Raw genomic sequence first — 15591 nt, forward strand, 5'->3', positions numbered from 1 at the left:
GGACAGGCACTTTTCCCGCGCAGCTGAGCCTGGGGCAGTCTCGGTGGCTCCTGTACTGGGCGCACCGGGTGGAGGGCAGACGGGCCGGTACAGGCCCAGATACCCCACCCCCAGCCCCGGCAGCGCGCACAGTGGACACTTGGACATCCCTCCCATCCTTTTGGATTGATTCCAAGTGGTTCCAAGCTTCCCTGAGACCTTCCCTTCAAATCCAAAACTGCTGAAAAGTCACTTAAACCAGTTTACCAATATAAGTGGATTTCATAATAAAGACTTCAAAACACAAGAGCCAAGAGTTGATACGTGGCTATGGAGTTGTGTGCCCGGGCGCTGCCTTTCTCATATGCCTGACCTCGTGGGAGAAAGCCTGTGGTACTGAACAGCACCACGTGTTAGGAACATCCTGCTCGGGAGACTCGTTTGTCCCAGCACACTGCCACAGCTGCCTGGCTTCCTCTCTGGGCTTCTACTAGAATGCCACAGAAGGACAGGGACCTCGCTGCTCCTGCTTCCCAGGCACCATTGGCGCCTCAGTGTCCTGCAGAGCTGAGGGTAGTGCTGCACTCTGCTGCCTGCTATGGTGCCTAATGAAACAGGCTCCGAGCCCTGTCTCAGGCCTCCCACGCTGCCCTCCATGGAGAAGCCCTGCTGGGCCTCTGGAGAGAATGGTGACCTCTGGACCTTGGCATGGCCTCTGAGGAGAGGGCATGAGCCCTAGCCCAAGGTGCCCAGAGCTGCACGCCCAACCCTTCTGCCCTGACAAAGGTGGTGCCTCTTTGCTTCAAGGAGATATTTTCAGACGCTAATGGCCAAGAGTAAAGTCAGGGCCCTCTAGGCATCCACACAGCCAGTAAGTAGAACTCCAAAGGCTGGGAGAGTTCTGTCTCTAGGAGCCGTCCCACAGCCATCCTGTCTGAGGGGTCCTGCCTTCAAGGCACCTGGCAGCTAGGTAGGTCCCTCAAATCCTGTTCAAACAAAACAGAATGGTGGCACTCTGCCCATTCCCTGTCTATGCCCGGCCTGGTCTACACATGACAATCACTAGCCATGGGTCTCCTGGTTTTGTACCAGCAACAAAGCCCCCACTTTGACACGGCATCCCCCACTCTTCTGGGTACCCTGGCATGCTGGCTTCCAGAGGCCCAGTGGCGCCCTGCCCGAGCCCATCATACCTATGGCTGGTGCATTGATGCAGAGCTCCCTGGCTAAGAGCAGAAATGTCTTCCCCAGCACGTACACGTTCACCTGCAGTGGAAAAAGACAGCCAGAAATGCATTGCTTTAAGGTTGGCTTTTCTCCTCAGTCATGAAAGGACACAGGTCAGAGCCCCCAGGTGGGGTAGAGCACACCCACCTCACCCCAGAGCCTGGCTCCCTCACTGACCTCCGGGTCACACAGCGCTCTCCTCCCTCAGTGGCTGCTGAGATCCCATAATGCTGTCTTGCCAATGCCTGTCTTTGCTTAGAAAACCTGCCTAAGAGGGACCTGTCAGGGTGTGATCTGTACACAGTGCAAAGCTATGCTCATTCAGAATCATGGTGGCACGTGCCTGTCCTTTAATGCTACTACTTGGGAGGCTGAGACAGGAGGACAGAAGGCTTGAGGACAGCCTCAGCAATGTAGCAAGACTCTCAGAACCTAGCAAGACCCTGTTCCAAAAACAACTGGTGTGGTGGCGCACACCTGTAATCCCAGCACTCAGGAGGAGGAGACGGGATCGCAGTCCACGGCCAGCCTCAGCAACCTAGTGGCCCTTTTCGGAAATAAAAATAAGTAAAACAGGACTGGCAGTGTAGCTCAGATAGGACAACCCTGGGCTCAATCTCCAGGACCACACACACAAAAAAAAAAATGCGAAGGGCTGGAACTACAACTCAGAGGTTGAGTGCCCCTGGCTTTGTCCCCAGCAACACACAGGAAGGCCTGTACGCCTCCACCCCTGCTTTCATGGGCCCTGGGACCTCGGCCTAGGCTTCCTTGCTGGGTCCTCATCTGTGCTCCTCCACTGTTGCCCCTCAAGTCCCAGCTGCCATAGGGCCTGCTCCCCTGATTGTGGCACCTGTCATGGCTCTCTTCCTTGCCACAAGGGGGTGGGTGGCCCAGCCCCAGGAGGGTTGTCTGAGGCTGGCAGTCAGTAGTGGGAACCTGGGCTTATACCTGGCCTGTATACAGGGCCCCTAAGCAGAGGCCCAGCTCCTCAGCACATCCCTGCAATGGACCAGTTCCCCCTCCCCAACTCTGGGAGCTTAGCACTGATCTAGCATACAGGCAGACTGTGGGGAGGACGCTTCTGAATGGGATCAGGCAGGTGTAGGACAAGTCTTCCAGGCAAGGTGGCCTGGACAATGGGCAGGGCTGAGAATGCCCAGGTTCCCATCCTAGCCCCATAAGAATTTTGGCGTCCCAGCCTGAGCCTATGAAAGCCTCTCCGGCCCTCAGCTCTCCAGGGACCCCGTTGCTGTTATTACCCAGGCTTGCCTCTGGAACTCCTGGGCCTCCCAGGTGTGGCCAGTCTAGCCTTCTGGCTTTGCCATAAAACCTCCCTTGCTGAGCTGGGCATGGTGGTGCATGCCTGTAATCCCAGTACTTGGGAGGCTGAGACAGGAGGATCACAGGTTCACAGCCACCGTAGCAATTTAGCAAGACCCTCAGCAACTTAGTGAGACCCTGTTTCAAAATAAAAAAATAAAGCCGGGCGTGGTGGCGCACACTTGTAATCCCCACACTTGGGAGGCAGAGACAGGAGGATCGCACAGGTTCGTAGCCAGCCTCACCGGCTTAAGAGACCCTGTTTCCAAATAAAAATATTAAAAAATGGGTCTAGGAGTGTAGCCCGGAGGTAGAAGGGTTTCCGGGAATCCCAGTACCACCAAAAAATTAAAATAAAGAATAAGCCGGGCGTGATGGCTCAGGCTTGTAATCCCAAAATTTGGGAGGCTGAGACCAGAAGATCGAGGTTCATGGACAGTCTCAGCTACTTAGCAAGGCCGTTTACAACTCAGTGAGACCCTGTTTCAAAAATAAAAAGACTAAAATATAGGGCTGAAGGTATAGCTCGGAGGTACAATGCCCCTGGGCACCATCCCCAATACCGCAAAAACAATAAAGTAGGGCTGGTGGTGTAACTCGGAGGTACAATGCCCCTGGGCTCCATCCCCAGTACCACAAAAGTTAAAATAGGGCTGGGAGCATAGATGGAGGCAGAATGCCCTGGGGGTTCAATCCTAACACTAAACATCAAAGCAAACTTCCTTGCTTGATGAAGTCAGTCTGAGATAAGGGCGGTCCCACAGGTATGTGCAGACTTAAAGGAACCAAGGGGGCATCCACAGTAGCCCGGAGCTGGAGGGAATGTCTGGCACGTGCCAGCCTTGGGAGCTCTTATCTTCTTCCAGGTGCCCAGGAGGGCTCCATGCTAAGGGCTGGCAGCTCACAGAGTACACTTTTTTTTTTTTTTTTTTTTTTTTGGTGGTACAAGGGATGGAACCCAAGGGCCTTCTACCTCTGGGCTATACTCCCAGACCTATTTTTTTTTTTTTTTTAGTTTTTATTTGGAAACAGGGTCTCTTAAGCCAGCTAAGGCTGGCTTTGAGCCTGCGCGATCCTCTCGTCTCAGCCTCCCAAGCGCGGGGATTACAAGCATGTACCACCATGCCCAGCCAAATAAATTTTTAAAACTAAAACAAATTTGTCTCAATGGCAGTCTAGTGTGCGCACAGCCGAGGGCAGGTGGCCAAGGATGGGCATGACTGACTGGCACCCCATTTCTCCCTGGGCTGGCGGCGGGTTTGCACGGGAAGTCACTGGGCAGGAGACAAGGTCGTGTGGCCTTGTCCTGAACTGGCACAGTGCATTCGAAACGCTGCGCCACTGGGTTATGACAATTCCAACTGGTTACTGTTATCCCGGCCACAGTATTTCAGTAATGGCTGCTGAGATGTGCCAAGGACAGCAGGGAGGACAGAACACAAAACGCCATCTGCCTCGGGTGGGTCTGACCGCGGCCCAGCACACACCAGGCCACGCCCAGAGGTGGCCACCAGGCTCCAGGCTCAAGACACGGCCAAATCTGGGCAGATTTCTCAGGTGTGAAATCTGTGACGTCTTCAGTGGCATTTCTCTCTCCTGCTCCTCTGTAGGGTGGTCCCTGAGGATGTGAGTTAGCCCCAGTCAGCCCCCGGAAGCGGAGGGTGAGGACACGGGGAGGGCCTCTGTGCCCTCCGCCTGTAGGTCTCCCACCTCGCTCACTTGATTGGAGATCAGCACCGTAACAGAATGCTTTCTCTGAACCTGGAAAGCACACGTGACAAAAGGACTGAGCACGAAGCTCTCCCAGTTTACGATGCATGCATGGGCATCTGATTTTTCCTTTTTTTTGCGGTACTGGGGATGTAACTCAGGGGCATTCTACCTCTGAGCTACACCCCCAGCCCTGTTTTTCAGTCTTTACTTTGAAACAAGGTCTCACTAAGTTTTGGAGGGCCTGTGGCTGAGGGTGGTGCGAACCTGTGATCCTCCTGTCTCAGACTCCCAAGTCCTGGGATTGCAAGTATGTGCCACCACGCCTGGCTTTCCCCTTTACCTTTTTTTTTTATTTTTTTTTTTTTTTATTTTTGCGGGTCTGGGGATGGAACCCAGGGGCATTCAACCTCTGAGCTGCACCCCCTGCCCTATTTTTATTCTTTATTTTGAATTTTGAAACCAGTCTCACTGAGTTGCAGAGGGCCTCACTAAGTAGCCGAGGCTGTCCGCAAACTGCGATGAGCCTCCAGTCTCAGCCTCCCGAATGCTGGGATTACAAGCGTGAGCCACCACACCCGGCTCCCCCTTTACTTCTAAAGAATATCACTTGCATAGGATTAAAGTTCACATGGCCCTCTTAAGTGGTCCTGATGTGAGCTGTCCCGGTCCTGGACAGCACCATGATTCTGAGCCCTGCCAGTAGCTGCCCGCTCCCACCCCTAGACCAGGCTTGTGCCAGTAGAGCCTCTCTGCCCTGTCGCCAGAGGCTTCCTGCTGCAGCAGGACGTACACGCCGAGCTCTCGAGCATGTGGAGGCACAGCTGAGCCCCAGGCCCCCACAGGGAAGCAATCTACCTGGAGTAGGTCGCTGAGGTCGAGGAGCATGTCTGCAGCCAGAGTCAAGGACCATCTGTGTGGAGCCTGGCCAGACCACACACCCAGGGAGCACCTATCACAGCCCCGCATCTGTCAGAAGGTCAAAGTCCTGATGGAAGGAGGCAGCACATCAGGCCTGACCAGAGCCTTCCATCTCCGCGCAGCTGAGGAAGACCTTGAAGAGCCCACTCCCAGGACAAGGGCTGCAGGAGGAATGGGGGCTGGTAAGGCGGGAGAGGGGCTCGATGTGACCCTCAAGAGGCCCAGCCTCCGCAGAACAGCCCCTGTGTGCCTGCCTGGCTGTCTGCTGCATGGAGGGTCTCCTGCCCCACACAGCGTAGAGACATGCAGTGATTTCTCCAGCACACACAGTGGCCAAGGTACAGCCCTGGTTCTACCCAGCTTTGCACTCCACCTCTGCTGTTGGCTCAAGAGGAACTGACTCAGAGGCCCAGGGCAGGAGTGTGGAGAAAGCCCTCTGGATCCAGGGGTGTCAGGAGCCCACATGACCACTCCCAGCCCCAAGGGCCTGCAGAGCCCAAGGCAGCTCGCCTCAGGATGGAGTGGAACCTCCGCCAGCCCAGAAGGCTCACAACCCCTCCACTCATCCCCAGCACAGAAGCCACCTTGAGCAGGAGTCCCAGGGCTCCTGCCAAGGCAGAGCTCCAGCTCACAGCACCCACCAGTGTGCTGAAGGCCACTGCCACACAAGATACCCTGTCTGTGTATCATGATGCCACTGGTGATAGCCCTCATGCCCGCAGCATACAAAACAGGGATACCTGCTGCCTGCACAACTGTGCACCCCGTCTACACAACACTGACACCCGCTATCACACAACACCAACACCCACTGCTCACACAACACTGACACCCACTGCCTATACAACACCTGACACCCACTGTCTGTACAACATCAACACCCAGCCTGCACAACACTGACACCCACTGTCTACACAACATTCAGCTGATACAACACCGACACCCACTGCCTATACAACACTGACACCTGCTGTCTGAACAATTTTTTTTTCCAGCACTGAGATTGAACCCTGGATCATTCTACCTCTGAGCTACACCCCAGCCCTATTTTTATTCTTTATTTTGAAACAGGGTCTCACTAAGTTGCAGAGGGCCTAGCTGGCTGTGAAAACTGTGATCTTCCTGTCAGCCTCCCAAGTAACAGGATCACAGCATGTGCCCAGCTTTGTCTGAACCATTTTGACCCCTATAATCTGGCAGTGCTAGGGAGGCACTGGGGCTGCCCCTTCTCCTGGGAACCACATTCACCATGGTCTGGCTCCTGGGGGGAGGGGGGAGTGTTTGTGTGTGTGTATGTGTGTTATACTAGAGAACGAATCCAGGTGCTCTACCACTGAGCTCACCCCCAGCCCTTTTGTATATTTGTTTTAAGACAGGGTCTCACTAAGTTGCCAAACCTGTCCTCGAACCTGTGATCCTCCTGCCTCAGCCTCCCAGTAGCTGGGATTATGGGCATGTGCCACTGCATCTGGTTCCTGCTCTTGACCTAATCCTCAACAGAAGGTGAAGCAAAAAGGCTTCTTTGGAAACCACCCCTGCAAGTGGATGGCTGCAGCTAGGAGGGACTCCAAAGGCACGCTACCCTGCACCCTGGCTCCTTGCAAAAGCACGCTACCCTGCACCCCTGGCTCCTTGCAAAAGCACGCTACCCTGCACCCCTGGCTCCTTGCAAAAGCACGCTACCCTGCACCCTGGCTCCTTGCAAAAGCACAGAACTGGTGTAAATGTTTTTTTTAAGTAGTGGGGATTGAACCAAAGGGCATTCTACCTCCAAGCTACACCCTCAGCCCTATTTTTTGTGTGTGAGTGAGTGAGTGTGTGTGTGTGTGGTACTGGGGGTGGAACCCAGGGGCCTTCTACCTCCAGGCTATACTCCCAGACCTATTTTATATTTTATTTGGAAACAGGCTCTCACTAAATTGCTGAGAGCCTCACTAAGTAGCTGAGGCTGGCTTCCAACCTGCGTGATCCTCCTGTCTCAGCCTCCCAAGTGCGGGGATTACAAGCGTGCGCCACCACGCCAGGCTTGAGTGTAATTTTTGAGAATGTGAAAAAGAAGTAGAATTGTGGTTTAGAGCATTCATCCTAAGCTTCCTGAAATGGGAACCTGGTATTCTTAGGACGATATTCTTAGGCTATACATCTGCCTGGGCCAGGCTCTGATGGATCCTGGACACAGCTTGGGGCAAGGTCAATCACTCAGAGCTCAGACAGACGCAGTACCCAAGAGCATGTCCCAGGAGGACACAGCTCATGAACAGCCCTGCCCTGGGAAGAACCCAGGGTTCCCCTCCCACTGGCTTCCAGGCTCGGCAGAGCACAGATGCCTTGGCCAATGTCTGAGCAGTAGTGGGAGTAGGGGCCACTAACACCCTTTCTCAGCCCCCCTCCCGTCTCCATGGGAGGGCCAGAGTGCCACACTCTACTGTGTCCCCACATGACACACCAAATTCTGGTGCCAAGGCTGTGCTGCAGCAACCTGCAGTGGTTCCCTTTTGCAGACAATACACCTCAGCTAATATAACACAACACCACTGTTTTCAAGGCATGGCATCTACCAAGGGTGCAGGTGCCTAAGCGCGTTCTCAAAGCCTCTGCTCTGAACACTGAACCTCCTTCCACACACCTAGGCTACCAGATCACACGGTGCAGCACTTGCCCCTCCACTCCATCCATGGCCTCCATCCCTTGGCAGTGCCACCGCGGCTACCTGCTGGGAGCTGTGCAGGATGGGCGAGGGCCACATTCCGCTCTGCTGCACACACCAGCAGGTGCACAGCCCTGCCTCCCTGAGCACGTGAGAAGGGTGCAGATGCAGGACCCACTCTGCTCAGCTCCATCCTGACTGTGATGGCCAGCCACCTGCTCAGGGGATCGCTCCTGCACTCGCAGCCCTGGGTTTCCAATTACACTTGTACAACAAGTACACCCACACTGAGCGCCCCATGATGGCCGGCAGAATAAGCACAATGCAGTTTCTTAGCTCAGGGTATCATTCACACTTCCAGTTGTAAACGACTCACAGCCTAGTAGAAGCTGAAGCTGTCGAGAGCAGCATTAAAGCTCCCCCCCTTTCAGGGCATCTGTTGCCCTGAAGGCAAAACACAGAGGCTAGTGAAAGTAGCACCCAGTGTTCACACAGTCTCACCTGTCGGGGGAAGATAAAATTTGGAATTCAGAGATAACTCGAACAGCCAGACTCAGGACAAAACTGCCAAGCAAAGAGGTAGCCACTTGAGGTGAGTGGACTGTCACCCCCAGCACACATTCCCTGCCAGGCTCATCTGTTTCCAAGCTGGACAGGCACAAAGCCTGGACACCAGGAAGCCCAAGAAGTCAGCTCTGCAAGCCCATCAGCAGGCACCCTGATGGAGACAGTTGAATGCTGCAATAGTCCTGTGCAGGCCAGGACCCACACTGGACCAAGCATCTGGACAGGAATAACTGCCCAGACAGCCCCTGCCAGCCTGAGGAAATTAAATCCCTGTGGGAAGAAAAGTACCCACTATTTTTACAGTTTTCCAGACCTAATAACAGCAATCCAGTTAAAAACTACTAAGTATGACAATGACAAGATCAAGTGAAAACAGCCAAGAGAAAACTAAGGCATAAAAATAGAGCGTCAGAGGCCGGGCGTGGGGGCGCACGCTTGTCATCCAGCACTCGGGAGGCGGAGGCCAGAGGATCATGGTTTGCGGACAGCCTCAGCTACTTAGCGAGGCCCTTCTCAACTCAGTGAGATGCTGTTGCAGAAAAATAAAAGACTAAAAAATAGGGCTGGGTTCCTTCCCTAGCACCGCAAAAGAAAAAAAAAAAAAAAAAAAAGAGCCACAAAAGATCTAACTATGGCAGTTATCAAAGACTCTCGGAGCCGGGCGTGGTGGGCACGCTGTCATCCAGCATTCAGAGGCTGAGACGGAGGATGGCGTTCGTGGCAGCCTCAGCTACTTAGTGAGGCCTCTGCAACTCAGTGAGATCCGGTTTCAAAATAAAGAATAAAAAATAGAGCAGAGGTATAGCTCGGAGGTCAAATGCCCCTGGGTTCCATCCCCAGACCCACACACACAAAAAAACCTCAAGCAACTGTGATGAGATGGAGAATTTCACCAAAGAACAGGACTCCAATAAAGGTAATCTAATGATAAATAATTACTGAAATTTAGGAGTTAACTGATAGGCTTAACATCCAATTAGACACAGCAAAAGAAAGGGGGGAAAAAGGTCTAACATATATGTAACTGGAGTCCCAGAAAGGGAAGAAAGAGAGTGGGGCAGAATACTACTCACAATTTTTCCAAAGCAGACAAAATATATCACAAATGTGAGAAGCTCTACAAATAACAAACCTGGATAACACACACACACACACACAACCCTCTAGGTATGTCAGAATTAAGCCAAACACAAAGATACTTCTTAAAAGCAGGTGGTAGCTGGGCGTGGTGGCGCACGCTTGTAAGCCCCGCGCCTGGGAGGCTGAGACAGGAGGATCGCGCAGGTTCGAAGCCAGACTCAGCTGCTTAGTGAGGCTCTCAGCAACGTAGTGAGACCCTGTTTCCAAAAAAATATAAAATGGGTCTGGGAGTATAGCCCGGAGGTAGAAAGCCTCTGGGTTCCACCCCCAGTACCAGAAAAAAAACAATAACAAATAAATAAAAAATAAAAAATAAAGGGTCAAAACTGGCTAAATCGGAAGGAATCTTCAGTTTAAAGCAGCAGCAACAGTTATAACAGCTTACAGAGTTTGCACTGCTTGAGCAATATCCATGTCTCCAATTAAGGTAGAGTCAATAGTGTATAATCAACAGCTCACAGAAAAGAAAAAGAAGCCCGGGCGTGGTGGGCGCGCTTGTCATCCCAGCATCTGGGAGGCTGAGAGCGGAGGATCGCGGTTTGTGGACAGCCTCAGCTACTTAGTGAGGCCCTTCGCAACTTAGTGAGACCCTGTTTCAAAATAAAGAATAAAAAATAGGGTAGGGGTATAGCTCGGAGGTAGAATGCCCCTGGGTTCCATCCCCTGAACCACCAAAAAAAAAAAAAAAAAAAAAAAAAAAGGAAAAGAAAATAATAAAACCTTGATTACTCCTGTAATCCCAGTACTGTGGAAACTGAGGCAGAATTGCAGGTTGAAGACAGCCTCAGCAATTTAGTGAGGCTCTCTTCAAAATAAAAAATAAAATAAGGCAGGAAGGAGGGGTTAGGCCGGTGCTGGGGCCAGTGAGGCCAGCATTGGAGCCTGCCGTGAGGCAAGGCCGGTACTGGGACATCCGAGGCTGGGATAAGAGCCTGTCGAGGGGTTAGGCCGGTGCTGAGGCCAGCGAGGCCGGCATCGGAGCCTGCCGTGAGGCAAGGCCGGTACTGGGGCTTCCGAGGCCAGGATAACAACCTGCCGAAGGGCTAGACCGGTGCTGGGGCCGGCAAGGCCGGCATCGGAGCCTGCCGTGAGGCGAGGCCAGCATCGGAGCCTGCCGTGAGACATGGCCAGTGCTGGGGCCTCCTAACCCGGGAACGGAACCTGCCGAGGGGTTAGGCCGGTGCTGGGGCCAACGAGGCCAGCATTGGAGCCTGCTGTGAGGCTAGGCCGGTGCTGGGGCCTCCGAGGCCAGGATTGGAATCCTGCCAAGGGGTTAGACCGGTGCAGGGGCCAATGGCCAGCATCGGAGCCTGGCGTGAGGCAAGTTCACTCCTGCGGCCTCCAAGGCCGGGACCAAAGCCAGCTTAGGGGTTAGACCGGTGCAGGGGCCAGCGAGACCAGAACTGGGGCCTCCCATGAGGCAAGGCCGCTGCTTGAGCCAGCGAGGTCTGGATCAGTCCACTGAGTAGCCAGGCCACTACTGGGACCATCAAGAGTGGGATCGGTACTTGCAACGCAGCATGCACAGAGAAATATCGCAGAAAATATAAATCAGATGCTTCTCTTAATCAGCAATAACTAGGAGGAAAAGGGCAACAGGAAGAGGTTGAGCTATAGAAAGGACCCTATAGTGAAGCAACTAATGTGACCAATCAGAGGGTATGTAATAGTGGAGGACGGAGCCTCTTTAAAACGCAGGAGGTACATAAACAAATGTATCAAAGTAAATCACCAAAGAAGCTGCAATGGAGGGAGGGGGAGGGAATGGGATGGGGGCTGGAGGAGGGCTAATTGGATGATGTGTGCTCGTATATCCTCTCAAGTCTTGTACTCCAATGTGATTGATATATGACTACAATGCACCAATTTAAAAAATAAATTAATAATAAAAAAAAAGGCAGGAAGAATAGCTCAGAGGTAAAGGGTTCCTCAGTTCAATCCCCAGTATCAAAAAAAAAAAAAAAAAAAAAAAAAAAACAAAAAAAAACCAAGCCTGGCGTGAGAGCGCAGGCTTGTAATCCCTGTGCTTGGGAGGCAGAGACAGGAGGGTCGCGCAGGTTCGAAGCCAGCCTTGCTGGCTTAAGAGACCCTCTTTCCAAACAAAAATATAAAATAGGTCTGGGATTATAGCCCAGAGGTAGAAGGGTTTCCAGGAACCCCAGTACCAGCAAAAAAAATTTTAAAAATAAAAATAAAATTAAATACATCAATAATCACAAATTTAAAGAAATGAAACTCTCCAATAAAAAATATTTTAAGGCTGGTTTTAAAAAATACACCAAAACACAATATATACCGCTTACAAAAAATACATCTTGAATGTCCAAAAGGACTGAATTTGGAAAGATGGTCCATGAAGCCGAGCGTGGTGGCACACGCTTGTAATCTCAGTGCTTGGGAGGCTGAGACAGGAAGATCGCAGGTTCGTGGTAAACTTCAGCTACTTAATGAGACCCTGTTTCAAAATAAAGAATAAAAAGAACCATGGAAACACTAATGAAAAGAAAGTAATGCTGTAATCTACTATATCAGAAAAGACAGAATTAAGGAAAAAGTTGTTGAAGGAATATTTTTTCAAGTTAAAAGACTCAGTTCCTCCCAGGAAGCATACAATCTTGAATCTGTATCTTTTTACTAATACAGCTTCAAAATATAATGGAAAACTGACAAGATCAAAGGTACACGAGAAAAACCCAAGTCAGGGTGATGGACTGGGAACCACAGGAGAAGCACAGGTCAGGAAGGCTGGTGTGCCACGCTCAGTCTACTGGGCGGAGCCGGCACTTGTGCACACCCACCCAGCTCTGAGCACATGTTCTCTCCAGGGAACATGATCAGTGACCAAAATGGACCATTTGCTGCTGGCTGTAAATCAACTCTCGACAAACTGGAAGACATGGGAATCATTCAGAGTATGTTCTTGAGCATAGCAGAATTGTACTAGAAATTGTTAATAAAAAGATAACTAAAAAATTTCCAACTCTTTGCAAAATAAGTCATCTCCTAAATGACCCACAGATCTGAGAAACAAAAAAAATTGGAAAATATTTTTTTGAAGATTTAAAGAAGTTTATTAAAAAGATAGAAATACAGAAAATAGAAATACAGAAAATAGTTACAGCCCCATGCCAAAATGGCATGAGGGGAGAGGGGGGCCCGGGCCAACTCACCACTCCCCTTGGAAAGTATTTTGAAGCCAAGTGCGGTGGTACTTGGGATACTGAGACACAGGTTTGAAGCCAGTCTCAGCAACTCAGCAAGACTTCCAGCAGCTTAGTGAGACACCATCTCCAAATAAGAAAAAAAGTAGGGCTGGAGGTCTCCAGGTAGAGCCCTCTGGGTTCCATCCCCAGCATCACGAAGAGTAATTTCAGACAGCACATTTGGCAGCTGACGTGCTGTGAATGCATACCTTGCAAAATGCAGTCTACCAAAACAACAATGCAGAGAACAGAGCCTAGACAGTTCTGAGTCTGAGAACAGGGAGTCATGAGTAAACCTTCCCATGGCAGAAACCAGAGGCCCAGATGGCTTCGGGGGCACCTTCTTTACAACATTTAAGAAAAACAGACAAGGCATGTTGGTGTACACCTGCAATGCTAGTACTTAGGAGGCTGAGATGGGAAAATTGTGTTTGAGGCCAACCTCAGCAACTTAGCAAAACTCAATAGCCGGGCATGGTGGCACACGCTTGGAATCCCAGCATTCAGGAGGCAGAGACAGGAGGATTGTGGTTCACAGATAGCCTCAGCTACTCCTTAGTAAGGCCCTCCACAACTCAGTGAGACCCTGTTTTAAACATAAAAAGGACTAAAAACTAGGGCTGGGGTGTATCTCGGAGGTAGAATGTCCCTGGGTTCCAACCCCAGTACCGTAAAATAAATAAATAAATATTTAAAAAATTAAATAGAAAATAAAGAGGGCTGGGGTGTATCTCAGAGGTAGAACACCTATGGGCTGGAGGAGGAGAGGAAGGAGAGGAGAGGACAGGACTAATCATGCCCAGACACACACAAGGGGCACTTCTTACCACTACTATGGGACTTGAACTGACCAAACCTTTATGAGAAAAGGAAAAGTACAGAACAGCTGCACCTCTTGGCGTGTCTGTGTCTGTGTGCAATATTAGGGACTGAGCCCAGGAACACTTTACAACTATACTCCCAACCTTTTCATTGTTTTATTTTGAGACAGGGTCTTGATAAACTGCCAGGGCTAGCCTGGAACTTGCAGTCCTCTTGCCTCAGCCTCCTGAGGTGCTGAGATTACAGGGGTCTGCCACTTCCCCCAGCCCAGCTGCACAATTTTCTATGTGAAATACTAGCAGGTGAGACCCAGCACTATACAAAAAATAATGATGATAATAATAATAACAACAACAACAACAACAACAACAACAACACTGTGACCAAGTCTACACATCTAAGATTGGTCTAACCTTTAGAAAGTAAGCAATGTGGACAAGGTGTTACCGCACCTGTAACCTAATACCTGGGAAGCTGAGGCAGGAGAACCACAAGGTTGAGTCCAATCTGAACAATTCAGCAAGACCCAGTCTCAAATAAAAACTGAAATGGGCTGGTGGTGGAGCTCAGTGGTAGAGAGCATTTGAGTTAAATCTCCAGTACCACAAAATCAACAAAAAAAAGTAGCTCAGTGGCACAGTGTTTGCCTAGCATATGCAAGGCCCTGGGCTTAATTCCCATTAACAAAAGAAAAAAAAATTTGTTTTTACACTACTGGGAATGGAACCCAGGGCACTCTACCTCTGAGCTACATCCTCAGCCCTATTTTCTATTCTTTATTTTGAAAAAGGATCTCACTAAGTTGTGGAGGGCCTCACTAAGTAGCTAAGGCTGGCCGCAAATCCAGATCCTCCTGTCTCCACCTCCCAAATCCTGGGATTACAAGCTTACAAGTGTGCACCACCATACCCAGCTAGAAAAAAAAGTTTTAAAAAAGTTGCCGGGCGTGGTGGCACACGCTTGTAATCCCTACGCTTGGGAAGCTGAGACAGGAGGATCACACAGGTTCGAAGCCAGCCTCAGCTACTTAGTGAGGCTCTCAGCAACTTAGGGAGACCCTGTTTCAAAATAAAATATAAAATAGGGCTGGGAGTACAGCCCAAAGGTAGAAAGCCTCTGGGTTCCACCCCCAGTGCCACACACACAAAAAAGAAAGAAAGAAAGAAAGAAAGAAAGAAAGAAAGAAAGAAAGAAAGAAAGAAAGAAAGAAAGAAAGAAAGAGAGAGAAAGAAGGAAGGAAGGAAAGGAGTAACCAGTGAGTGGTGGCACATGCTTGTAATCTCAGGATTCCGGAGGTGGAGACCAGAGGATCACAGTCTGCAAACAGCCTCAGCTACTTAGGGAGACCCTTTGCAACTCAATGAGATGTTTCAATAATAATAATAATAAAAAAAGACAAAAAATAGGACTGGGGGTGTAGCTCAGAGGTACAAAGCCCCTGGGTTCCATGTCTGATACCTACCACAAAAAAAAAAAAAAAAAAAAGCTGGGCCTGTTGGTGCATGCTAGTAAACCCGGCATTTGGGAGGCTGAGACCAGAGGATTTCAGGTTCACAGCCAGCCACAGGTACTTTAGTGAGGCCATTTGCAACCCAATCACAGGGAGCTTTAATATGCCTGAAGTTGCTGGTCTAGACAGTCCTTGCTGGCCCCTACAGACTCTCCCAACCCCATGTGGAGAATAAAGAGCTAGACTTGAGCCCAGGCCAGCCTGCCTGGCCAGCTGTGAATGGGCCTCAGCTCCTCTGGGGACCAGGCACTGGCAGGGTGGGCTGTCAGGCTGTGGGCTGGGGATATTCCAGCATGGTTCCTGCTACCTTCCAGGTGGCAGCAGACACGCCTCGGGGAGAAAGCAAAAATGAAAAGTGGACAGGAGGGGAGGAATGAGTTCATTCCGTGTAAGGACTTCCTGTCGGGTCTGGGCCCAGGGCATCACCCTTGCCCACAAGCTGCAGAGAGCGACAGGAGACTCCCAAGACACCTCCCCAGGGTGAGGGACATGCCACTGCACCACCCACACCATGGCTCACAGCACACGACTCTCCCTGGCCC

General features: G+C 50.9%; 1 protein-coding gene across 2 annotated transcripts in view; it reads right to left on the reverse strand.

Moving 5' to 3' along the window:
* Positions 1 to 15591, reverse strand: part of BRF1 (BRF1 general transcription factor IIIB subunit) — a gene marked incomplete at both ends in the record, with an annotated part of 71846 nt that overhangs the window by 36653 nt on the left and 19602 nt on the right. For both annotated transcript variants that reach the window (XM_080706804.1, XM_080706803.1), the window contains 2 exons: positions 1173 to 1245; positions 5098 to 5129. In XM_080706804.1, coding sequence (XP_080562930.1) covers positions 1173 to 1245; positions 5098 to 5129 — 105 coding nt within the window. The remainder of the gene's footprint in view (positions 1 to 1172; positions 1246 to 5097; positions 5130 to 15591) is intronic.

This window comes from Muscardinus avellanarius, assembly GCF_963383645.1.
Source record: "Muscardinus avellanarius genome assembly, chromosome: 12".
Taxonomy (NCBI): domain Eukaryota; kingdom Metazoa; phylum Chordata; class Mammalia; order Rodentia; family Gliridae; genus Muscardinus; species Muscardinus avellanarius.